Source organism: Euleptes europaea, chromosome 9, assembly GCF_029931775.1.
Source record: "Euleptes europaea isolate rEulEur1 chromosome 9, rEulEur1.hap1, whole genome shotgun sequence".
In the NCBI taxonomy this organism is placed as follows: Eukaryota; Metazoa; Chordata; class Lepidosauria; order Squamata; family Sphaerodactylidae; genus Euleptes; species Euleptes europaea.
Genome location: NC_079320.1, coordinates 52,332,207 through 52,357,010, shown reverse-complemented (window position 1 = coordinate 52,357,010; position 24,804 = coordinate 52,332,207). Strand labels below are relative to the sequence as shown.

At 40.8% G+C, this 24,804-nt stretch overlaps 1 protein-coding gene across 1 annotated transcript in view; it reads left to right on the top strand.

Annotated features, from left to right (window-relative positions):
- The window catches only part of SH3RF1 (SH3 domain containing ring finger 1), a 59,247-nt gene that overhangs the window by 20,348 nt on the left and 14,095 nt on the right, over positions 1 to 24,804 (top strand). The window contains exons 3-6 of the mRNA XM_056855212.1: positions 15,483 to 15,758; positions 17,060 to 17,155; positions 22,131 to 22,433; positions 24,352 to 24,462. Coding sequence (XP_056711190.1) covers positions 15,483 to 15,758; positions 17,060 to 17,155; positions 22,131 to 22,433; positions 24,352 to 24,462 — 786 coding nt within the window. The remainder of the gene's footprint in view (positions 1 to 15,482; positions 15,759 to 17,059; positions 17,156 to 22,130; positions 22,434 to 24,351; positions 24,463 to 24,804) is intronic.

The following is a 24,804-nucleotide window of genomic DNA, read 5'->3' as shown; positions in this document are numbered from 1 at the left end:
TTATAATAGAGATTTTAAAAGGTTTTATTCCAGTGTAAGTTTTTGTGGACTAGAGCCTACTTCATCAGATGCATGAAGTGGGTCATGGACAGGGGTGTTTTGTGTGTAGGAACATATGTGTGATATAGGGTTGCCAGTCTGGCAGGAGACTGGAGGGATGGGGACATGGTGGAGCATCAGCATGTCACTTTCTGGGCAAACCTGTAAGTGATGTCATCGTATTGACACGCCGCTCTAGGATTCACTGGGAGCTCCATGGTTTTACCATAGTGTTTTTGGTGAATTCTAAAGGATCCCATTGATGCAATGATGTCACTTCCGGGTTTGCCCCAGAAGTGATGTCACACAGTTAACTCCAGTGTTGATTTTTGGAGCATTTGTTCCCTTGCCAGCTTGTCAAGTGTCAGCAGAAGTTGGAGGCTGCTGCCAGGATGTCTCTAGCTGCAGTGGGTGATCTGGCAACCCTAGTGTTATATATAATATTGAAGTATTTATACATATGTATATTTGTTAAATGGTAAAGGAAGAGTGGACCAAGGAGCAGGGATTTGCCATAGACCATGCAATATTTACAGATATTTGTTTTGGTAGAATTTTATTTGTTTTAAAAATCTATATGCTGCCTCTCCAGAGTTCTACTTTTAGAGTTCCAGTCCTTGTAGTGTTCCAAAGCATCTCTTTTACATTAAGGTGCAAATCATGTGTTGAAGGCTCTGAGTAAGGAAGTCCACTTTGAAAGAAGAGGTTCAGCCAAGGCCTTTGGATAATAACATTATAATCACACTGCTGCACTGCACTCTTCTGGCTTGCATGGAAACCGGGTATTAAATTTAATGAGGCACACCAGATTTCACACTGCATGGTTTTCCCACAGATAAATTTAAAGAAATTTTAAATAGAACTTCAAAATTGGGTTTGGACAAATGTCAAGAGACTAAAAGCCTATCTTGCAGCTCTGTAAATCAGTCCAGGTTGTGTAATTTATTTTTATGGGGATAACAGTTTTACTATTATGTTTAATTCGTATTGAAATAACAAGTGTTATTAATGAGTAATCTGCAAAGCATTATCCCATTTGCAAGTCTGTGATTAATTTCAACATTAAAATCAGAGGCCTGCCTTTTTTTAAAAAAGCAGTGTGATTTATTCAGGTGAGTGAACCTGTTCTGGAGCAGTGCTTCTTTAATCCTTTGTGTTCTAGAGAAATGTTAAGCAATATAAGGCAGAATTGTTTAAAATCTTGCTAACATGGTCTAGGATAAATTTCTGCATTGATGGCACTTTTCTAGCAGAAAGTTGTGGAGTTTTCTTCATAGGGCATTGTCACCTGCACATTAGTAAGCAGTGTCCCTATTCTTTCTATAATTAAAAAAGCAACTGGAGTATAAAACAATCCCATGCTTTTCCAATAGATTTGCTTTTATTCCGGTACGTATAACACTTTGGGGTAAAAAATACTCTGATTTTCCCCAAACAGTTAGTTCTTTTTCCTGTGACTGACCATCCTCAGCAGAGCATGGAGAGCAGAAACCCAGTGATTTTATTGGAGAATAGGTATCTTAGACACATAGGGCAGTATGAGTTAGTAGTTATGGCATGCTTTTTATTTTCACTGTTATACATTTGATTGACTTTGTGTATTTGTTTCTGAGTCACATTGTTAGTGCTTACCTTTAAGGGTCTTCATGGTCTGGGACTCTCAGACTTGAAGAACCGCCTCTTTATGAACCCCATGCAGCAATTGCAATACTCTGATAGGGGCCTTTTGCTATTCTCCCTTACAACTTGTTCAATCTGCCAATGCTTGATCTCAAGCTTTTTCAGTAGTGGCCCCTGTATTATGAAATGATCTTCTAGACCAGGGGTGGGGAACCTTTTTTCTGCCAAGGGCCATTTGGATATTTATAACATCATTTGCGGACCATACAAAATTATCAACTTAAAAATTAGCTGACCAAGCAGGCAGCTGCCCCAGATGACCACCACCTCCAGTGCGGGCAAGCAGGCAGGCATCCAACCGGTGGCACACTTGGCCACCTGGTGGCACAGGATGGTCTGTTGCACCAGCCAGGCGTAGCCGTCCAGCCACATGCCGGAGTTGCTCCTGCTCCACATGGTCAGGGCCAGATTCTACAGTCGGCTCTTGCTACCTCCACCTGCAGGGATGAAATGAGGACACACTGGCTAAGAACCCCCCCCCCCCGCCCCGTGCATTCTGGGCCTGCTCCCTTTAAACCCCTCCATTGTCGCCACTTCTGCCTCCAGCCCTCTTGTCGTACAGAGGGAATATATTTCTCCATGGCCTGGGTGGGAAAGGGTTAACACAGTTTCTTGGGCAGTCCTAGCAGCTCCATAGCTAAGACTCTTCTGCAAGGGGGGGAAAGGTTCCTTTTCTCAGCAAAACAAACTCACATCTGCCTTGAATAGAGGCTATTCTTCTCTGTGGGAGGGGGCGGATCACCAGTCTTAGAGCCTTCTGAGCTAGAGATCTGCCAGGACCATTGAAGGGCCAGACCAAATGATTTTGCGGGCCTTAAATGGCCCCTGGGCCTGACATTTCCCACCCCTGTTCTAGAAAGTGTCACGGAGGCACCTGCTCTTTTACGTTTTGGAAAGCAGTGTAAGACCATTTTTAAAGAGGATGTTTGATTATATTACTTGTGATTTTTCTGACAGTGTTTTTGTTTTGGCTGTCAAGTCACAGCTGACTTACGGTGACACAGAACACAGACGAGTTGGAGAAGTTAGTAACTGGCTTGTTGGTATTCCTATCCTACCCTGCAGGCATTGCAGGCATTTAAATGTATGATATTAAAACTAGTGCGTATTTTGCCCTTGGTTGTTCTGCCAGACAGAGATGAAACCTCCTTGCGTTACAGTGTTAGTCTCTTCCTTCCCCAAGAGTGGAGAAAATAAGGTAATAATGAGCTCAATTGTGCTTCAGATGGATGAATGGCATTCCAAAAGGAAACAAAGTAGGTGGCGGTGCAAAGGTCATTGCAACTCTGGACAGTGGCAGCTATTGTTCAGAGAAAAGAGTAACTACTGACAGAACTTTTTCTTGTGTGCTAAAAAAAGTAGTTTCCTGAAACTAAATAAATTTAATTTAAAGGACAACAAAAGCTATGCTAGTCATTTCTAAATGTTTTTAAAAGTATGCATGCTATTTCTGCCTCTAAAAGCATAGCTTGTCATCTAAGAATCGATATTTTTAATAGGTATGCATAGTTTTTAATATGTACGCATATCAGGTGTTTGGAGGAAACAACTATATGTTCCCTCAGATTTTTTGTTTCTAAGTAACAGCAGCTCAGTTACATTTCCAGGGGCAACTTGATTTCTCATTCACAGACCCTTTGAAGTGTTAATTTGCAGATAACGTGTAATACTATGCTGTTGAGTATTAACAGTCCCAGTTTGATTGCTGGCTCTAAGAATGTAGTAATCATCCTAAATGAATAGCTTGTTAAATTTTTACATTGAAAATCACAGTTCGGAGAAATGACATTTATAGAGCAAACATGCTCTATAAGCTCAGAGGAATTTTCATTCTTCTGTTTCCCCATATCTGCAAAAAAACAATTTCTGTTGTGGATCATACTGCTGTTTAAAACTTGAGGCGCTTCAAAAGTGGCTAGGGGAAGTTTGCACATTTAACAAAAACAATAGTCAATGAATTAAAAGGGGAAAAGAAGTTAGGAACAACTACTAAACCCTGCACCTAGTGACCCACAGTACCTCAGGGAGCTGGGGGTACACAGAACACAGCCTCAGAATAACATTTGTGTTAGTGCTGCCCCCTTCCATATAAGTCTGCCTTAAGGTACCAGTGTCTTAGATACTGGTACCTTAAGGCAGAGTTACTACTACTCTATACTGGTCAATCATCTTTCTGCCAGGTAGGCCTTCTTCCATGTATTCCTACCTGCAAAAGTAGGGTGAATAGTCCTGAGGGAGAGGTCCTTCTCCATGGCAGTGGGCCACTTATTGAACTCCCAGCAGAGGTTCACCTGACACCCAGTCTATTTTCCAGGCTCAGGGGCATGCAACAGTAGCGTTATACCCAACCTAGTGGTACACAGGGCCAATGAACATGGAGGGGGAGTTGGGGCAAGCACGCTGGCCCCAATACTGCCAGTGCATGTTCGCCACACAACAAAAGCTATACATTCATAGGTTCTGTCCCATGATGAGGACTAAAATCTTCATTCAGCTTGACTGCATATAGTAGCTGTGCCTAGGAGCAGTAAACACTCAGTGAACATATGTACAAGGTGGAGAGGATAGTGTGCATAGTTGCAAGTGGGGGCAAGGCCAACAAGCAGTTCCCCTCCCTGTCACATGAACACTGGTTCCGAACACCAATATGTTGTGTGTATAGAACTAATATTTTTGTTTCTCAGCAAATCCAGCAGCAGCAGTCTCTATGGCTGGATGATGTTATGGGCTAGGTCCGTTTCAATCTATTGTTCATAAAATATGTATCTGAAATAGTTATAGCCTACCTTTTAAAGCTTTCACAGAAGTTAGATCAGTTGAAGCATGAAGCAGGGCTTTTTCAGTAGTGGCACCCATGTTGTAGAATTACTTCCCTAATGAAGTTTGCCTTGTTCTCACTTTGCACAGTTTCTACCACCAGATAATTAAAAAAAAAATTCTTAAAGCTTTCCTTTAAGCAGGTACTGATACAATTTTTTCCTAGTATTTATTTATTTACAGCATTTCTATGTACTTTTATTATTGCTGACTTAGTGATTGGACATTATTTTAGTGTGTGCTTGTTTTTATTAGTTGTTTCAGTGTTTTTGAAATCTGCCTCACATATTTCAATGGAAATTCAGCATAAATGAAAACCTGCAAAATGGTGCCGTGAAAACATTCATTTTTTCTGTGTCAGTGTCTTTCATTATTGTGTCTCTGTGTGTGCCCGTATGGTATATATTCCTTTCATTGTACTTAAAGCATTCCCCCCCCCCAAGCTATGGTAAACTGACAAGATCATGTCTGTTTGAACATCTGGGTGCCACATTTTATCTGGCTTTTTCCAACAATGCTTACAAACACATGGAAGGAAACTAGTAACTTTTAAATGGCACAAGGAGCTATGGACCTCTTGGCCTTAATCTTCCTGTGTTGTATTTGTAGTGCAAATGTGGTTTAACCACGTCACTAGGAACCTGTATGTATAATGAAAACATTCTTTAATTTTGCCCCTTTTACTCTTCCCGTCCTCAAATTAGCAGTTTGAGACTGAGATATGTACAACTTTAAGATTACCAAACAAGCACACTTAGTACAGAAATTAATTCTTTTGTCCAGCAGCCAACACAGACTGCATCCTGTAACAAAGCTGAATATGATATTGTGGTTTACATGTACTCTGTCCTGCTTATGCTTTGATCTTGCAATTTTCATTCCATGGGGCAAAATGAAGGGAGCCTTGTTTTAGTCACTGTGCTGTGGGGTCTTCAGCTCTAACCTAATTGGGGAATCTACCTAAATATGTCCCTACCTAAGCATACTGTAATCACAGTGTGAATTTTAGCAGATTTAATCCCACCCTGAGATCCTTGGAGGAAGCATGGTATAAAAATATACTAAAGAAATAAATGTTCAGTTTTATTTCTTCTATGCATGCCATTTCTGCAAGCTGATGTATATGGAATTTTAATTTCAGCAATATCTACATAGTCAGATTTTTAAGATCAAGACAAGTTTGACCACACCTGTCAAGTCTGACAACGCTTTTTGTCTGGTATATAATCAACATAAGTTATGACTCTAGTTGTCTCATGTTGATCTTGTCATTTGTGGCTTGCACCCTGGTAATTACAATGTGGGACCGGGGGCGGGGGGAATCTCTTTGGGAATGTGGTTCCAGCAGTACTTCTGAGTCACTAGCATCATTTTCAGAGTTTGGAACATGGTTGACTACTGACTTTGGCAAATCAGTCCTTGTATGCTGAATACAGGAGAGTTGAACAACTACCACCTAGAGTCAAATATACCATTCTTGAGCAAAGTGATTGGACAAGTGCTAGCTGAGCAACTTAAGAATTCCTGAATGATGCAGATCATTGGCATCATTCCAGTTGGGCTTCAGACCTGGTTATGGGCTGAAATGGCTTTGGTCGCCTTAGTGGATGACCTGCACTGGGAGATGGACAGGCTAATTCTCCTGGACTTCTCAGCAGCTTTCAATACCATCAATTGTGGTATCTCTCTGGACCACCTTTCAGGATTGGGACTGAAGGCACAGTTTTACGGAAGTTTCGGAACTACCTCTAAGGTAGATTTCGTGGTGTGATGCTGGGGGACTGCTCCTAGGCCCCTTTGGCCTCCCTCATTAATTTCAACATCTACTTAAAGCTGCTGGGAGAGGTAATCTGGGACTTGAGGTGAGTTGACACTCAGATGTCACTCAATTTTATCTGGCTCTTCCAGCAGATCTCAGGGAGGTTGTGGAAACTGTGAACAGGTTCCTGGAGGCAATTTTGGGATAGATGAGAGCTAACAATCTGAAACTTAATCCTGACAAAATGGAGGTGCTTCCGGGGGTGTGGGGGAGGTTTGACCCAGGAACTGGGGTGTCTCCTGTTCTGGATAGGGTTGCACTCCCCTTGCCCCATGCTTCCTGTTGGATAAATAGGTAGCAGTGGTGGTTAGAGGTGCCTTTCACCAGCTGCAGCTGTTCCACGAGCAGGAAAGATCTTGCCAGTGTGGTGCATGCCCTGCTAACATCTAGATTAGATTACTGTAATGCACTGTAAATGGGGCTGTCCTTGAAGACTGTTCAGAAGCTATAGTGGGTATAGAATGCTGCAGTCAGAATGCTGACTGGAGTGGGTCATAGGTTCCATATAATTCCAATCTTGTTCCAGCTACACTGGCTCAATTTGCTTTCAGGCTCAATTAAAGGTGCTGGTATTGGCCTTAAGCCCTGACCTGGATGGCCCAGGCTAGCCTGATCTCGTCCGATCTCAGAAGCTAAGCAGGGTCTGCCCTGGTTAATATTTGGATGGGAGACCACCAAGGAATACCAGGGTTGCTGTGCAGAGGAAGGCACTGGCAAACCACCTCTGTTAGTCTCTTGCCATGAAAACCCCAAAAGGGGTCGCCATAAGTCGGCTGCGACTTGAAGGCACTTTACACACACACACACACACACATTGGCCTTTAAAGCCCTATACGGCTTGAGGACAGCACACCTGAAGGACTGCCTATTTCCGTATGAACCAACGTGAATCCAATCTGGTGATCTTCTGAGACCCTACTTTGGGTGCCCCTGCTATCTGAAACTAAATGACTGGTAATATGTGAAAAGACCTTTTCAGTCAAAGCACCCAAACTTTGGAACTCTCTCCCCATGGAGATTCGTCTATCTCCCTTTGTTGCAGTCCTCTGCCAACAGATGAAGACTTTTTGCTTTTGTTTGGTGTTCATTCACTAACTCTTATTAGCCCTCTTCCCTGATTGTGTGTTTTTATGGGCTTATGTGTTTAAATGTTTAATTGTTTTCAATATAATCTTTATACCACTGGTTCCCAATTGGGGTTCCGTGGACACCCAGGGGTCCGCGAGAACTAAATTAAGGTCCGCGAAACAAAGTTATAAACCCATAATAAATTAATATTTTCAAGTAAAAGTTCTCTATTATAAAAATATATATTCAGATATTATTCTAAGTTTAATGTTTAACAGTTATGATTAAAGTTTATTTTCAAATTCTCAGAATTTTTACTTTGAACCTTGGGGTCCCTGCACCGAACAAAAAAGTCCTAGTGGTCCCTGGTCAAAAAAAGGTTGGGAACCACTGCTTTATACTAATAGCCAAGTTGGCCAAATCTGAGGATACAAATCTGGTGATTGCAGATGTGAACAGGCAAGACAGATCTTTCTACAAACCTGAAAAACATCCCAAGTTTGCAGAAAAATCTATTTTTTTAAAAAAAAACACATTGCGGGAGGGGGTTTGAAACCCCTTGAAATGCTAAAAGGAGGACCTGTGGCTTTAAGAAACAGATTCCCATCAGTGGCCATTGCTAGGCAACCACAGTATTCCAGGGGGAGGGGGCAGGGCCTTTTCCAAGGCTGTTTTGGCCTTTGAGGGAGGATTCATTGTGGCCAGGCCTGGGGGTAGGGTTGCCAGCTCCAGGTTGGAAAATTCCTGGAGATTTTGTGGTGGCGTCTGAGGGCAGGGTTTGGGGAGGGGAGAGGCCTCATCCGGATATAAAGCCATAGAGTCCTTCTTCCAAACAAGTAATTTTCTCCAGAGGGACAGTTTTCTGTCGTCTGAAGTTCAGTTGTAATTCTGGGAGATTTCCAGGTCCCTACCGGGAGGTTAGTAACCCTAAGCCTGCCAGCAACCTCTGGGTGACTTGATACCACCCAACTTGCATGACTCAACGAGGCCTGGCTGCTTGCTACTGTTCAACAGCAGCCAACCTATGAAAGCCAGTATGGTGTAATAGAGCTTCAGAGACCCAGATTCAAATCCCTGTCTTGCTGTGGAAGCTCACTGGGTGATTTAGGGCTAGTCACATACTTTCAGCCTAACCTATCTCACACGGCTGTTGTGAAGGTAAAAAGCAGGAGGGGAGAATAATGTAAGTTACTTTGGTCCCCACTGTGGAGAAAGGTGTATAAAGGAAGAAAATAAATAATAAACATAACTGAAGATGCCGGGCAGATGAGAGAGATGTTGGTGAATGGCTGAGAAGGGGAGAATGAGGCAGGGAAAGGGGAGAGGATGTAGGGGTTGTTAGGAGGAGGGAAAGAGTGTGGGTGTCATGAGTCAGCCTGCTGACACCTCCTCAGATGAGGAGGAGGTGGAGGAAGTCAGTCCCAGCCAAGGGCTGATGACAGAGGAGAACTCACAGACAGAAGTTGTAACAGGGGAGCGGACACAGGCAGAAAGTGTAGCACCATGCCCTCAGCCCTCCAGCTCAGGAACCCAAGCTGTGCATGAGACCCGCCAGCCTGACTTTTGGGATCACCAGAGCCTCTAGAGCAGCGAAGGAAGTGCTTAAGGTGTGAAATTCAGGAGAGATAAAGAAGCAGAAGATTGACGGCTCAGTGGAGAGCAATCTCTGAAGGCAGCATTGAGGCAAATGAAGTTACACCAGGCTGGGAATGCTGAAACAACCTAATTAACTGCAGCTGGCTTATCTATCCCAGCAAGATAATTCCCTATTTAAACAGCCAGTGAAGGGGCCAACACATAGCTTGTGTGCCTGCCATTGTAGCCATGCTATACATAAGACTGCAACCTGAATCTTCTAGACCAGACCTGGCCACACCTTTTAGATTTGTCTTCTCCTGCTTTGATGCTTCGGACTTGGAATTATCTGGGCTTGACCTTGGACTGTATCCACTTCCCACGTCTCCTACCATAGCCAACTGCCTGACTCTGGACAGTGGGGAGGGGAATACAAGGAACGTGAGGTGCCTCCCCCCACAAGTCCTTGAGGGTTCCCAATCATGCCTGGCTCAGTGGCCAGCACCACACAACTGGCCGAGAATTTTCCTTGGTAGAGGCTGCTGGGGGAGAGGGATGGCTGAAGGCAGAGGGGCAGATAAATGTAAGTTGGCTGTTGGGTGGAAAGGAGAGAAGGAAGCAGGAAAAAGGGAAAGGCTATGGGGGCTTTCAGGAAGGAAAAGAGGAAACAGTGGGGGTGGGGAAATGAGATTCTTCTTGCAAGTCCTTGCAGGTTCCTACATGTATAGTCTAATTCTCAACCTGGCCGAACCAAAGGATACTTAAACCCGGAGATTGAACAGACAAGAGAAATAAACCTGAGAAACACCCAAGGTTTGCTGAAAAACCTAAAATCTTTTAAAAAAAGACTTTGGTGAGTTAAAAAACCCAAAATCATAAAATAAAACCTATAGCTTTAAGAAATGGGTGTCTCAGTGGCTATTGTCCTTTGTCTAAAACCTACACCTCTAAGGGAAGAGAGTTGACATAACTTGGATACTTACATAATATTATGAATGTATTGTCAGGCACACCAGGATGAACCTAGGCCTCTAGGAAAAAACAGTACCCTTAGTCCAAGTAGTTGCAACCACTTGGACCAAGGTTTAATACAAATGTATCATCAGAGGCTACATGCACGGCAGCCACGTGGCCATCAGTATCAATATTAATTCAGTATTACAAAACAGATGTCATCTCCTCACCTGATGCAGTCTTCAGGTACAGAATCCTTCAACAGGTCCTGTGGTCCTGCACTCTTCAGTTGTCCCCCACCAGAATGGGACACTACTTTGTAACACCCCATCAGTCAGGGCATACGCTTCCCTTTCGAGTAAGAATGGACCACTGGACTTGCTATGACTATTCTTTCTACTCAGAGGTAGATAAGGCATCCTGCCCTAGTTTTGGAAGAGAGAATTCGTCTTTGGGAGCAGGATCACATGTACCAGTTCTAATGTGAATGTGACAGAGTTCTTCCTTGTATCAAGCACTAAACCATAATTATTGTGTTCTCTCCCTTATTTACATGTACACAGTCATTTCTTCTAAACCCCTTGTAGTGGGGAAGGGAGGTGGTTATTTACATCATCTAAGTTCTTTCAAGATGAGAGTGGGAATTCCCTCCCACAATTGAAGACCGGCAATTGCAGCTAAGCCCGATCTCAGAGCTGATGGGAAGAATCACCTACCCATCAGGATGCTCTTCTTACTTCAGAGTAGAAGGTGCACTCACAATAAGTCCAACATTCCATTTGTTAAAGGAGTCATATTTTGGAGGGACATTACTGATCATTTTAGAATCCGTGAACTACTACCTGTATTAATATCAATATCTTGCAGCAGCTCTCTTTCTCTGTTACAGATTCCAAGCCACTGTGCAAGTAATTTTAATATCTGCATTCACTGCTGCTGCTTTGCTATTGGGAGCTGATAGTGAGGCTTTGGAAGGTAATGAGAGTAAGCACACATCTGTACTCGGCTGTTGTAAAAATTGCCTGTTACAGAATTTCCAGGTAACAAACTAAGAATTGTACGATTCGTGATCACGTGGGGGTAAAAGACTCATAATGCTACATGGGAAGGCCCATGTTTAGTCTTCCACACATACACTCCCACCACTGCCAAGCAAGTTTGATCCAGCCCAAAGCCTAAACATTTAAATGGACCAAAAATGGGTTTGTATTAATTGTTAATTTAGTTGTAAAAATGGCAGGAAACTCTGTGACACACCTCTCTATTAACACTGGCAGCACTATATAGAGAAAGCGTATCGAATTGCAAACAAGAACAGTAAAAACCTTAGCACATGTTTGCAAATTACAGTGGTTTCTCCTGCATATGCATAGCCTTTAAATAATACAATTGGCACTTATTTTTGAGACTGAACCCCCCTCCACAGGTAAACAAAAAAGTTTGGGTTTTTTATTCCCTTTCCTATGGATTATGTCAGAGTGCTGCATTGGTGCCAGTGTTATTGATCATGGCAGGGGAGGGGAGGGATTTTGAAGCAAAGCAGCCTATCTGTGCCAGGTTGTTTTTTGTTTTGTTTTTAAATCATGCCTTTTGTACTCCCTGCTCTTGAAGCTAGCAGCAGTGTTGGAAGAAAACAGGCTTTAGCTTAAACAACATATATAAGATCAGGCAACATGGGTTCAAGAAGAGTAAATGGGAGGCAAAGTTTGCATGAACTGAAGAAATGAAGAAACAGAAGGGATAATTGCGAGGAATTTGGGGTGGGAGAAATCTTTGAAAGGTTGAACCTGGGAGAGATAGCTGTGGGGCAGATATTTCAATATGTGGGTAAAAAAAAAGCAGTAATTGGTCTAGATTGCTACCCAAGAACGTGAGCCCCTGCTGGGTGAGATCAAGGTCTATCTAGTCCCACTCTGGTTTTTCTGAAGCAGCCAGCTGGAAGCCTACAAGCGGCGCATGTAGGGGATTACCTTCCACAGTCCCTGATACCTGTTCAGGAGGTGTATTGACTGAACATTTAAGTTCCATTTAGCTTTCATGGCTTACAGCTGTTAACAGACCTATCCTCCAAAAATGTTGATTGAACCTTGTTAAAAAGTTCTCTAAACCATGTCTGTGCTTTGATGCGTTGAATTCCATGAGTTCGCTACGCATTGGGTGAAGAAGTAGTGTTGCTTTGTGAGGCTACTTTATGGCTAAATCGGCCACTAGTGAGTACTAAGAAAATGTCAACATGTATTTCTGTAACAATAAAAATGCTTTTGTGACCCTCTCTATGGTTTGGAATAGGAAGGGTGAATGTCCCCACGTTCATCCTTGTCCATGCAAACCCCTTTTCCATGCATGCATGCCTTGCAACATGGCAGCATCCTCAGTGTAGTGTAATTCTCTACTGAGGAGGAAAAGGAGTGGGTATGATTCCATAGGTAAGAGCCGTGCAGTCCCATAGGTGGCTATTTCCATGTGCAGTCCTGCAGTGTGAGTTTTTGCCCCATGAGTAGTGAGTGCTATTTTAAGTCAAGTTACACCCTTCTAAGCCCATTTACTTCAATGGATTTGGAGGGTGTAGCTCTGCTTCAGGATAGCACTGCAGATCTTCTGTCATGCTGCTGGCAATATAAGACAAGAGGTTCACAGTAGTATCTGGGGAGGGACTAAGATAACTTTTCCAGAAAACATTTCTCAGCTTTTCTTCAAAAATAATTTTGATTACCTATTTCTATCTATATATAGACCTCATGTACAGTTCGGATGAAAAGTATTAAACTGTTTCTTTTGGAAACATACAGGTACAGAATCTATTTTCTCCTGTCTCTATCTGCTACCTTAAGCCATCTTTTCATGTTTAGCCAAGTGAGAAAGAGACTTAGAATGAAATGTAAACTCTAGCTCAGCAAATGTTCAAGGACCTGTAAAGTAACCCACAGCTGCTGAGTATTAGAGTATTAACTGGTTTATGGAGCCTGTTTAAAGACCAAAGATCCCCAACTGTGATCTGGCTGTCAGATTCTTTGGATGAGAACAAGATGAATAAAATCCTCTAGGTATGTTGCCCTAAAATAGCCCTAAACAATAGTTCTTTACAATCTAAACCAATTGTTCTGGTTTAAGTTTGTAGAAACTAGAGAATAAAAAGGCATTCTTGAACATTTTCTTGCTGGAAAAAATGCATACCTTATTGGATTTCAGTTTTCTGGAAATTACACAATAATATTTATTTAATATGGGTGCTCTTTTAATAGCCATGTATTGTTATCTTTTTTTTACTACCTTTGCAAAGGAAAACACAATTAAAAATGGATATTTGGTTGTAGTTGCTTTGCATGACCCAATTATTTGAATACTGCTACATGACCCAATTATTTGAATACTGCTACAGTTAACTATCAATGAGATAATGTAACATTCAGTATAATGCAGTCATTAAAGTTCGATTTTAGCACAGGCGCTGGTGTAATAAGATTTGCATTCTATGTTCTTGCATTGAGCATGGCTGATGAAATAACGCTCCTAGCAAAAATACCAAGCCGTGACAGCAAGTGAATGGAGTAAGGTCTCCCTTTGCCATTGTGAGTTTGAAGGGAAAGGCCAGCACTAAAAATTTCAGCTTTCCCCACATACTAGTGTAGCAGTTCCCTTCACCCTGTTGATGTAAAAATTATAACAGTTGGAGAATGCAGAGATGTGCACTTGGGACAACCAGAGACAGGGTTTTTTCAATGGAGGCACCTTGTCTGTGGAATGCCTTTTTCCTTGAGACTCGCCTTGCGCCAATCCTCCGTATTAGGTGCCAGGCCAAAACATGTTTTTCTATCCAGGCCTTGTTCTTTTAACATTGTTTTTAATGTCTGTTTCTAGCCTGAGAACTGTTTTATGAGATTTTTTTTAAAGCTGCTAAATGTTTTGTGCTGATTTTATGCTCTGGGTGGGGTTTTAATGCCGGTTGTTTAATCGTTAACCATTTTTATGGTGTGCTATGTTTTACTTTGTAAGCCACCTCAAGGCAGGTTCAGGCAATGTAGAATTTTAAAAATGAAAATAAAATATCTAGGTAGAGGCTATACCTAATCCTTGCCTCTAGTGACTCACGGTAACCACAGTGGTTGAGGCTTTAGCTTCCTTTTTTCTGCATGGCTCCTTTCCTTATCTTCATAGCCTCATTCTGATTTGGTTGTTGGGGCTGCATAGTCATTGATGTGGTAAACCTGTCCCTGGTCTGCACCATTTCAGGCTGTAAGAGGGCAGTCACATGATGGACATCGAACAATCATACATACCAGAACATATTCCCTGTACATAGAAAACTCTAAGTCAGCGAGAAGGCTACTACAGCCTTCTTGCTGGCATCTAATTTTGATTTAGAGGTAATCTCTCCCCCCCCCCTTATATAGAGGAATGCTTAATCTTGTGAAACCCATTCTGTAGTCTGGAGCGGTTTAACCCAGACAAAAGTTCATTAACTTTGTGAGAACAAGGTCAAAGTTCATCGCAGAATGCTGAAAAAAATGGACGGAATACTAGGAATAGTGTTTGTTTATGATATTTTTGTATCAATGATATGTAAGCATTGCTGAATATTTCTAGGGGGCTTGTTTGAAGTTTTCTTTGGCATATTCTTGAATAATGTTCTGAAAGATGGTATCCAAATAATGCACCGATTGGAGATGTGTGTTTAGAAAGGAAATCTTAGTTTTTCTTCCCTCTCCCAAGCAATGTGTAGCAGAAAACAAGTACCCAGTTCTCTTATTTTCCCAGGAGGAATCCTTTTACTGTAGACAAATTGAGCAGATACTAATGGAGCAAGAAAAACTTCTGTCTGCCTGGAATCCATAAAGAGGCTTCCTGGAAATCTGAGACAGCCCTAAACCTTGATCAGAGTGGTGTGGCATTATGGAAACTGTTGGTTTGGCAGGAAATCCTCTCTTTCCTCTTGGCCCCCAATAAATGGTGCTGAATTCCCATCCTTAAGGGTGGAGGGGCCTTACCAGCATCAAGGGGCAAGAGGACTCTTACAACGCTCATTTAGCAGAGGAGGCAGTTTTCTATTCATTATCTGTATTATACCGTCTTGACTTTCATAAAAAAAAAAAAAAGGAAAGGTGCCCTCTACAAGCACCGGGTCATTCCTGACCCATGGGGTGACGTCTCATCCTGTCGTTTCCTAGGCAGACTTTGTTTATGGGGTGGTTTGCCAGTGCCTTCCCCAGTCAACTTTCCTTTAGCCCCAACAAGCTGGGTACTCATTTTACCAACATCGGAAGGATGGAAGGCTGAATCGACCTTAAGCCGGCTACCTGAAACCAATTTCTGTCGGGATCGAACTCAGGTCGTGAGCAGAGCTTGGACTGCAGTACTGCAGCTTACCACTCTGCGCCACGGGGCTCCTCTGACTTTCATAAGGAACCACAAATTGCAGCAAGGGATCCAAAGAGATTCAACTATAAAATGTCTAGGTTTTTGAAAGCCTGTATGAGTGGAACATTGCATGTCTTTTTTAATGCTGTGACTTCAAAATTATGTCTTTCTGCAGGGTGTACCTCAGTTACCCTGTGCCAAAGCATTATATAACTATGAGGGGAAAGAGCCCGGAGATCTTAAATTCAGCAAAGGAGACATCATCATATTACGTCGGCAAGTTGATGAAAATTGGTACCATGGAGAAGTCAACGGTGTCCATGGATTTTTCCCTACCAACTTTGTCCAGATTATTAAACCTTTACCTCAACCGCCACCACAGTGCAAAGCACTTTATGATTTTGAAGTTAAAGACAAGGAAGCAGATAAGGATTGTTTACCCTTTTCAAAGGTAAGTTATCTCTATATTACGGAGTAATTTAACAATATTATACCAATTGTCAAAAATCTAAAGTACATGGGTACAAAAGGCTTTTATTATTTGATTATTGCTTTCTCTACAGGAATTCTCTGAGCTTTACTATTGGAAATGAAAGTCACCCAAGTTATTTTTAGAGTATTTTTAAATGTGTTACCTCATTTATTTATTATATTTTACTGCTCCCCCTCACTCTGAGAAAAACAGGGTGGCATATATCTTCTTTCTCTCCCTCCCACAAGCCTTTGACATAGGGCTAGGCTGAGAAAGACTCAGTGGTCTAAGACACCAAGAAGGGATTTAAGCCGTTGATGTCCTTGGTCCAAGTCTGATATCATTTATGTTATCTATTTACATTATCTGATATCTGGTATCTGATATCTATTACGTTACAATGGCTCCCTTAAGACAATTTGGAACTAAGTTCATATGGTCTCTGCTGAAAAGGTCTCTTTTTTTTTAGTTTCATTTAGATTCAAACGAATATTTCTGTCACTGGCACCTCAAGCTAAAAATAAAAAGCAGACCCTTAACTACTAAAAGTATAGTTATGTCAAACTAGTATAGAATGCATGAGCTAATTTGCTAGCACCATACTAGTACTCTATCTGCACTGAGTATTTTTATGCGGCATGGGAGCAATTCAGTCATTTGATACCCCCCCATACACACATACATACACAGTCAGAAGCAGCACAGTCCAAAAACACTTTGCCTGTCAGTCTATCCTGAACAGGTTGGCTAGGCTCTTGAGGCTTCCAGTTCCTGTCTTTGCACTCTCACTGGTTCTTGAGATCTCTTTTTAAAGAGAGCCTGTCTGATAGTGGCATTGCCGGGCTTGTCTTCACCTAAAGATTTGCGTTGGAGAGTTTGGTTTTATTTTTTTATAATTCATGAATTAAAAACAAACAAACAAACAGAAAAACACAATGCAAGTTAGCAGAGAGGTAGTTATCAGGAGTATGAGATGTACTGAGATATTTTCTAATACTAATGGTTTTGGGGTGGGGGTGAAATTGAATGGGTGTGAGCATTCAGTCTGATGCCTGATGTACTGGTCTGGAGGATTCATTTCAGGGCTCTCCACTAATGGGAGGATGCTGTTGAAAGGTTCTTAATTCTGTAGCTGCACATCTGCTTTGTACATTTTTCTTCTGGTTAGTTGATCTGCATTCAGTACTTTGTCAGGAAATACGTATATTCAGAAAAGAAATCAGGTGAAGTGTTTTTTAATCAGAACTGGAAAATGTTATCTATTTCTTTTTTTAATGCAGGATGATATTTTGACTGTGATTCGCCGAGTGGATGAAAACTGGGCTGAAGGAATGCTGGCTGACAAGATAGGAATATTCCCGATTTCATATGTTGAGGTGAGAGCCTCAAGGATCTTTAGTCCACCATGTAATTGTGATAGAAAACCTGAAATCATCTCAGAACAGACTGACTTACTAAATTACGTGACATAATCTTAGTGTTCTTTCACTGTGTCCCATACTAGGTTGGAGAAAGTACAGAAATTGTCAGATTCCATTGCATAATAAATGTTAGTCTTTAAATCACCCTTTTATAGTGAGCTGAAACTTCTGGTATAGAGTCCAAGGGTGTAATTATAGGATATACTTATAGGCTCTCATTCATGATATGTGTTGGCACCTTTCCTCACAAAACAGGCAACATAGAAACGCAAGAGGATTCTGAGATGGTCAGTGAAATTAACCTTTAAAAATATTTGAGAGTTTGTATTCATTTTCTCAACATTTAAGTGAAAAAAAGATCACCGTACATTAAAATGTATCAATCTGTGAAATAATCAGAACTGGAGCATGGACTGTAATATTGTTCAACGTGTTACGGTATGTTCAAAAATTGTGGTACGTCTGAATCCCGCACTGTCATTCTCTTAGCAGACCTGTGATCAAAGAAATTTTTAGGTACGGCTCCTGCTCCTGCTGTGTGGTGTCATTTGGTGCTACATTGGTGCAGTTGGAGAAAGAGACACGTCAAGGCTCAAAAGTATAACTTTCTGGTTTTAATTAATTTTGCTCTGGTACTGTGTTACAGTGTCTTAATTGGAGCTGAAAAAATCACATTGGGGCATATGAGACCTTTGTATGAGACTTGAAGGCTTCAATTCATTGTAATTGAGTTTAAATAGTTCTTTCTCAAGTCCACAGAATTGTAGAGACACAAGGTTAGTGCAGCACCTCAGCATTTCTCTAGCAAACAGCAAGTGGGCTCAAAGACTCTGCTCATGTTATTCTTCCAGTTCCCAAACTGCCTGCCTCCCCTTTGGGGTTTTCCTCATGGTAGGATTCACTTGTTGGGGAACACAGTGGGGTCAATTGAGCAAATAATTACCTATCCCATGTAAGAAGTTGCAGTGAAATTCTCTCTGTACTTCCTGTTCTGTCTGCTCCCTGGGAATTTTCAAGGAAAAGGATGTCGTGAGTATTTGGCCAGAATTCACAGTGGGTGGAGTGATTGGTAGTTACCTAGAAATCTGGCTTATCCTCTTCCCCCTGGGTGGAAGACACTGCTAGCAATTGTTGGGACAAAGGGCTGTTGAGAGAATATGCAGTTGGTAGATGTACGGGGAGGAGGGGAGACATTCTCAATGGTCCAAGCACGAAGCAGGATTCTTCCTGCCTTGCCTGCCTGTGTGGAGTGCATTGTCATTGCACCCCCAGGTGGAGGAGAGGAGGATCCTGGTCAGGGTTTTTGTCCTGAGATGGAATTCCTGTAGGGGTTCTGAGCAGAGCAGTGCTAGCAAGATGCTGAAACAGTGTTCTCCAGTGTGGTGTAGTGGTTAAGAGCGTTGGTTTAGAGTGGTGGATTCTGATCTGGAGAACCAGGTTTGATTCCCCACTCCTCCACATGAGTGGCGGAGGCTGATCTGATGAACTGGATTTTTTTCCTTACTCCCACACATGAAGCCAGCTGGGTGTCCTTGGGCTAGTCACAGATGTCTCAGCCGCACCTACCTCACAGGGTGTCTGTTGTAGGGAAGGGAAGGCGATTGTAAGCGGTTTGATCCTGCCTTAAGTGATAGAGAAAGTCGTCATATAAAAACCAACTCTTCTTCCTTCTTGAATATTTTCACAAAGTGCTCTTTCTCTAGAGCTGCCATGAACACCCCCCTTCTGTGTGTGTGTTCTAAGTGTGTCCAACATGATGGGGAGATGTAGCTCTCTGACATTCACTTTGTCAGGGTGTCCTGGCTAGGGTTTATATACTTCTTACAAGACCTGTGACTGGCTGCTGGCCTCGTCAATATCCCAGTCAACACCGTGGTGGGAGAGATTTTTATTCACTCTCAATGAGTCCAGTAGGAATATTTATATTCCTGATTTGAAGATTCATTAAGCATTATTTTGAAAAACCTCATTAATTTTCATAATATAACGTTAAGTGTAGCTAATGAAAGTGGAACATTTAAATTATTTCCATCTCATATGTTTTAAAGAGTATAGAATCTTTCATTGCTTCAAAAAAAGTTTTCAGTCCCATTTATTTAACTACAGTAGAATTAAAGATGTATTAACTTTGGGTGGATTGTGTCTATATCCATCTGACAGGAGTTATATTTTCTGTCAAGTAAACTAATTAATGATAATTATAGTCCACAGGGAGAAGTTCTCTAGATGTACTATTAAATCAAGCACAGTTGCCTCAGAGGTTTGTAGAAACTTGTGTTCACTTGTCTTGACAGTGTAGTCTTAAAATATAGTAGGAAGAAAGTAGCTTCTGAGAGGTTGACAGTTCAAACCTCAACAGAGTTGTACCCAAGTCAGTTGAAGTCAGTGGGTTTAGAAGGGTATAACTGTGTTTGGGATTACACCATTAGAACTTCTTATGAAAATTACAATGTGAAATATATGTTTTGTTTAAATTACTAGGGGGGGGGGGGGAACAGCTTTCTTGGTTTCACAGTATTTTGTACCATCAAATCTGGCCCAGATTCACATTAAGAAAGCTAGAAATTGTCAGAAAAGTCTCCTGAATACTAAGGATGATCTAAAATAATGCTGAAGGCATTGCTGTCCTAAGCCTGGGTAAAACCCAAAGTTTTAAAGAGACTGAATATAGTTAACGTTACTAATTTTTTGTTAATGAAACGTAAAGAAATACTGCCTTATAACAACAAGGACAAGTATAACATGTTTGCATAACATGTTAATGAAATAGTAAAATCTATACAAATCCAAATTAAGTTTATACTTTCAACATTCAAAAAGTTGCAAGGTTTTCTGTACATTGGATCTTTTTGTTGACCTTTCCTTTCAATGCTGTAGAGCTACATGAAGCAGTCTCCCCAAAGTACACATGGTGTGATATGGAATAACTCCATGCTGGCATAGCTCCTAATAGGATTATGGTGTCTTTTGAGTCAGGCCTGTATCTTCCTTACAGGCAGGCCCGCTCTGCTGTTGATAGCACTTGGCACACAGAGCGCATCAGACCCCTGCAAAAATTTACAGGGTCTGCAACCGTTTACAATTAAAGAGCCAAACTATGTCAGAATTCAGAGCAAGAGATCAATAAAGACCCAGTTTGCATAACTGAGCCTGCGTAGTATAATGGTTAAGAGTGTCAGACTAGTATCTGGGAGACCCAGGTTCAAATCCCCACTCATGCCATGGAAGCTCGCTAGGTGACCTTGGGCCAGTCACACACTCTTAGTCTAACCTACCTCACAGGGTTGTTGTGAGGATAAAATGGAGGGGAGGAGAATGATGTAAGCCACCTTTGGGGAAAAGTGGGTACAAATAAATAAATGACTGGAAATGTACAACTTAAAAAATACTGCTCATGGATATATTGATCCGTAAATTTTTCTCAATTTAAAATTAATTTATATGCTGACAATATTGCTATCTTTATAACATATATTGAAAAATTCAGTAAAAATTAGAATCCGTTATTATGCAGTATAGTAATGTCTCAGGATATGAACTGAATACAGATAATAATAGTGACAATATGGTGATAAATATCATAGGTCCAAGTAAAGAGTAAGCTATCACCCAGAATTTCCCCTTAGCCTCTGTAGTTATTCATGACAGCATGGTTTAGTTCCCCGCCCCCCACTTCAAGTGGGAATTGACTGCAACTAATACCTATAGAGATTTAATAATAATTAACCAGGTAATATCATATAGCGATGTTAAAGATTGTAGTAACTCGAGTATTTTGGTTTTTGAATATCAGCAAGTGTACCCCTGTTGACTACTCTCAAATGAAAATTGTGCCCAACAAGGAGGAGGAAAGGACTGGGTACAGTCAGCACAGGTAAAATATAGTGCTAGAGTTCATATATTTCTAATTTTTAAAAAAGCATTTCCCACTATGAAGTGCTTCTGAGGAGTGAAGAGCCTTTTAATTTTCAAACTTACTTAGGCATGGATGTCCTGCTAGCTGAGGCAAGCAAAATAGAGGTTTGGGGCAGAAAGAGCAGAAGCTTTGACGCAGGTTATTATACTTCATTTATAATTAACTAGTTGGTTTTCATTTCAGAAAACATAAATTAAATGGCAGTGTAATTGTCCTAACCAGCTTGAACACATTTATCACTTTTTAATACAAGACGTCGTACCCAACCCAAATCTGGAAGAGTATGAGCATAAAAGTGCAGTAATTTGTTTTTGTTAAGTATTTCTATTACAGAAATGACTAATGGCTGTTGAAACTCTGAGTGCTGGAGGTTCTTCATAGCCATCCCTCTAACTTCTGAGACGTCACCAGGCAAATACCTTGCTTTTTCAAAAATGAATGCTGCATTTTTCAAGATTTTTAAAAATAATCTTGTTTTACTGTTATAGTGGCAGTTTGGCTCTTTATTATTACTATTAATTCATAATTTAAAATTATAGGCCCCTTTTTCAAATCTAGATTGAGAACAGTTATTCCTTGGATTTTCAGAGCCTTGCTTTGTGAGTTTGGCACTGCTGTTGTTGCTCACTTTGGTTTGATTGTCTTTTATTGCAGGCTTCATACCTTCTTTAAATTATATCTTTCTTGAATGCAATTGATCATGAACCATCACAATGTAGTCCTCTCTAGGCTGTCCCTTAATTGAGTCTTTAGTACCCATATTACCTATTCTTAGTGGTATTGATAAGTGGCCGATACAGATGTTACTTGTCCATTGTTGCCAGTTACATCCTATTTACCATCCCAGTTATTCAACCACGAACGAAGGCATGGGAGTTCCATTGCCGATACTCGCTCGAAGGAGTCAAAGTATTGTCCAATATTTCAAGCATTCTACATGCTTTTGTCTTTCCTTCAGGATTCCTAATCAGAATTCTGATACTATATTTACAAAAATGTTTGATCGTTTTACAGTTTAACACAACCGCAAAGCAGCTGATAGAACTGGACAAGCCCTCAAGTTCTGCAGTAGACTCTGGAGAAGGCACTTCTGGTGCATCCCACAGTAATTCAGTCCAAAAGCACATGGATACCAAGAAGAACACCAAAAAACGTCACTCCTTTACCTCCCTGACCATGTCCAACAAGGCCTCTCAGTCTTCTCAGAACCGTCACTCGATGGAAATCAGCCCTCCTGTCCTCATCAGCTCCAGTAATCCCACTGCTGCAGCTCGCATAAGCGAACTTACAGGCCTCTCTTGCAGTGCACCTTCTCAGGTAATTGCTGGAAGCAGAATACAAAGCGTATCATAGCTTTCTAATGAACAATTTCAATGATTGTCAAAACAAATGGAAGGTAATAGCTGCCAATTCTTTTGGAGTGTGTGCAAGCAGTCATTAATTCCACATAAAGGGGCAATTTTCAAGCAAACCGAACTGCTGTAACTTGAAGAAAGATGTTCCTGCTCTTAAAATATCCTACCTGTTTATTAGAACATGCACAACAAGTGCTTCTTTATGTTTTGTATGAATTAAAAGAGAAAAGGATTTGACTTCCTGAATAAGATAGCAGAGTGTAAAAAATAAACCATTAGTTTCAGTTTACAGTATTAGTATTAATCAGTCAATCTTTGTTAATATGGGCATAGGCCATCACAAGTCACAGCAAAATTCACAACCGGGAAAAAACGGGGGGTTATATATAATGTGTGTGTGTGTGTAAATTCCCACACATAAATTAACTTGTAATTTTAAAGGGAAAGAAATAACATAAAAAACAAGGTTATTAAAATTTATGTAATAAATGCCTAAAAGTTTAAACTATCAGTGATTGGCAAATTTTACAAACTGCCACATAGAACTTTGTAGTATGTGGTGAAACCAGTGGTTTTTCATCAATAAGTAACATATGAGCATAAACTGAGTCTGATCGACTGGGATACCTACTAAGCAAGGGAAGAATAAACTTAGAACGAACCTCTTGATATAAAGGGCAATGAAGTAAAACGTGTTCCTAAATTTCAGTCTCCCCTAAGCCTGTCTGCCTTTGGAAACTTTTTGTATCGCCCATCCAAAACCGCAGAAGGGGGTGCTTGACATGTAGCAAGGGAGAAATCGCTCCTATTTGGAGATTTTTAGTCATAGGAAAGATAAGCAGCTGGGGAAATTAGGTGTCTGGAAGTTTCAGAAGACAGGAAAGCTGGTGATCTTTCTGCCTGCCACTCAGTATCCATCACCCTTTGTTTTAAAACTTGTTCATACCCCATTTCCAAGACAGAATGAGAGGAGAACCCCAAGCTTGCCAGCTTAATCTTGACTGCCTTTAACCACGTAGATTGGTAACTGCCCCGGAGAATCAAGGGAGTTACGCCTTGAGGATTGAAATTTAACTTTAGCCAAAGGTTAATGGAGGCAAAGCAGTGTCAGTATTATAAAACACTTGTTATGTCTTCTGTTTTGAAGTCTGTGACCCAAGTTCACTTGTCACCAAATCATGATTTGCTAATTGAGAACATCCTGCAAACTGCACACATGGCGATGTGTGATCATAATTTATCATCATATCCAGAGCTCATAAAGACACGCATAGGATTTGTTTCCAGACTGCAGTTTGCAAACCCACAGTTTGAAATCCTGATTAGTAGACCATTCCTAGTTAGTATAGCCACCATTTCCCTAATGTAGATGAAAAGACAAGTTATGGTTAGAGCAATGTTAACAAAAAGCAAAGAATCATAAGAGGGGAGGAAGGAGTGCAGTTTGGAATTATTTTTGATTGCAGTCTTTATACTGTGCAGTTACATCATATGCAAATAAAACAATTATGGGGCAAATGAACTGATAAAACCTTTACAATGATCAGAAAATCTGGTGATGTTATTAATGTACTTCTTTGGTGTTCAGCATTCAGCCAGTTTCCTTCAAACACTTCTGGAAAGACATTTCTATCACAAATGGAGCCCTTAAAAATACTCCATTTATTTAACACAATCTTCGGTGTAAATAGAAATAGTACATTAATATTATTTATTAGTTATATTAAAAACAGTCCACCTTTCTACTCCAAATGTATTCAGTGCTGCTAACTACTACAAAGTCACAATAAACTCATTAAGTTACAATTTAGTTAATATGGTAGTAATTGTTACATTTTGCTATCACCACATTCTGTTTTGATGATCTTTTTTTTTAATAGGTTCATATCAGTACAACAGGGTTAATTGTGACTCCACCGCCCAGCAGTCCAGTAACAACAGGGCCTTCATTTACCTTTCCACCAGAAGTCAATTACTCAGCTGCTCTTGGTGTAAGTATCGTCTCACAGAGATAGGGAATCCTTTAATGTCACTTGTCATTTGTTTTTCTACGATCTTAGCAGGCTGAATGGAATTCATTGTTAAAATTAGTTTTGTGATTAATAATTTTTTGCACTCTGATGTTTCTGATAGTAGGAATTCTAAAGATTTCTGCACCTTTCTTGCTAAGTACTAGATTTAATTTATGCATACATGATAAAATGATGAGTTATTCAACAGTAAAGCGTAGTAATATTTTTTAAAGGAAGACTGTCGATTTTTTCCCTTGCATACAGCTCTGAAATGGGTCTTTTATTTTATTTTTTCTAATTAAGATGTTTTGGGTTACTTTA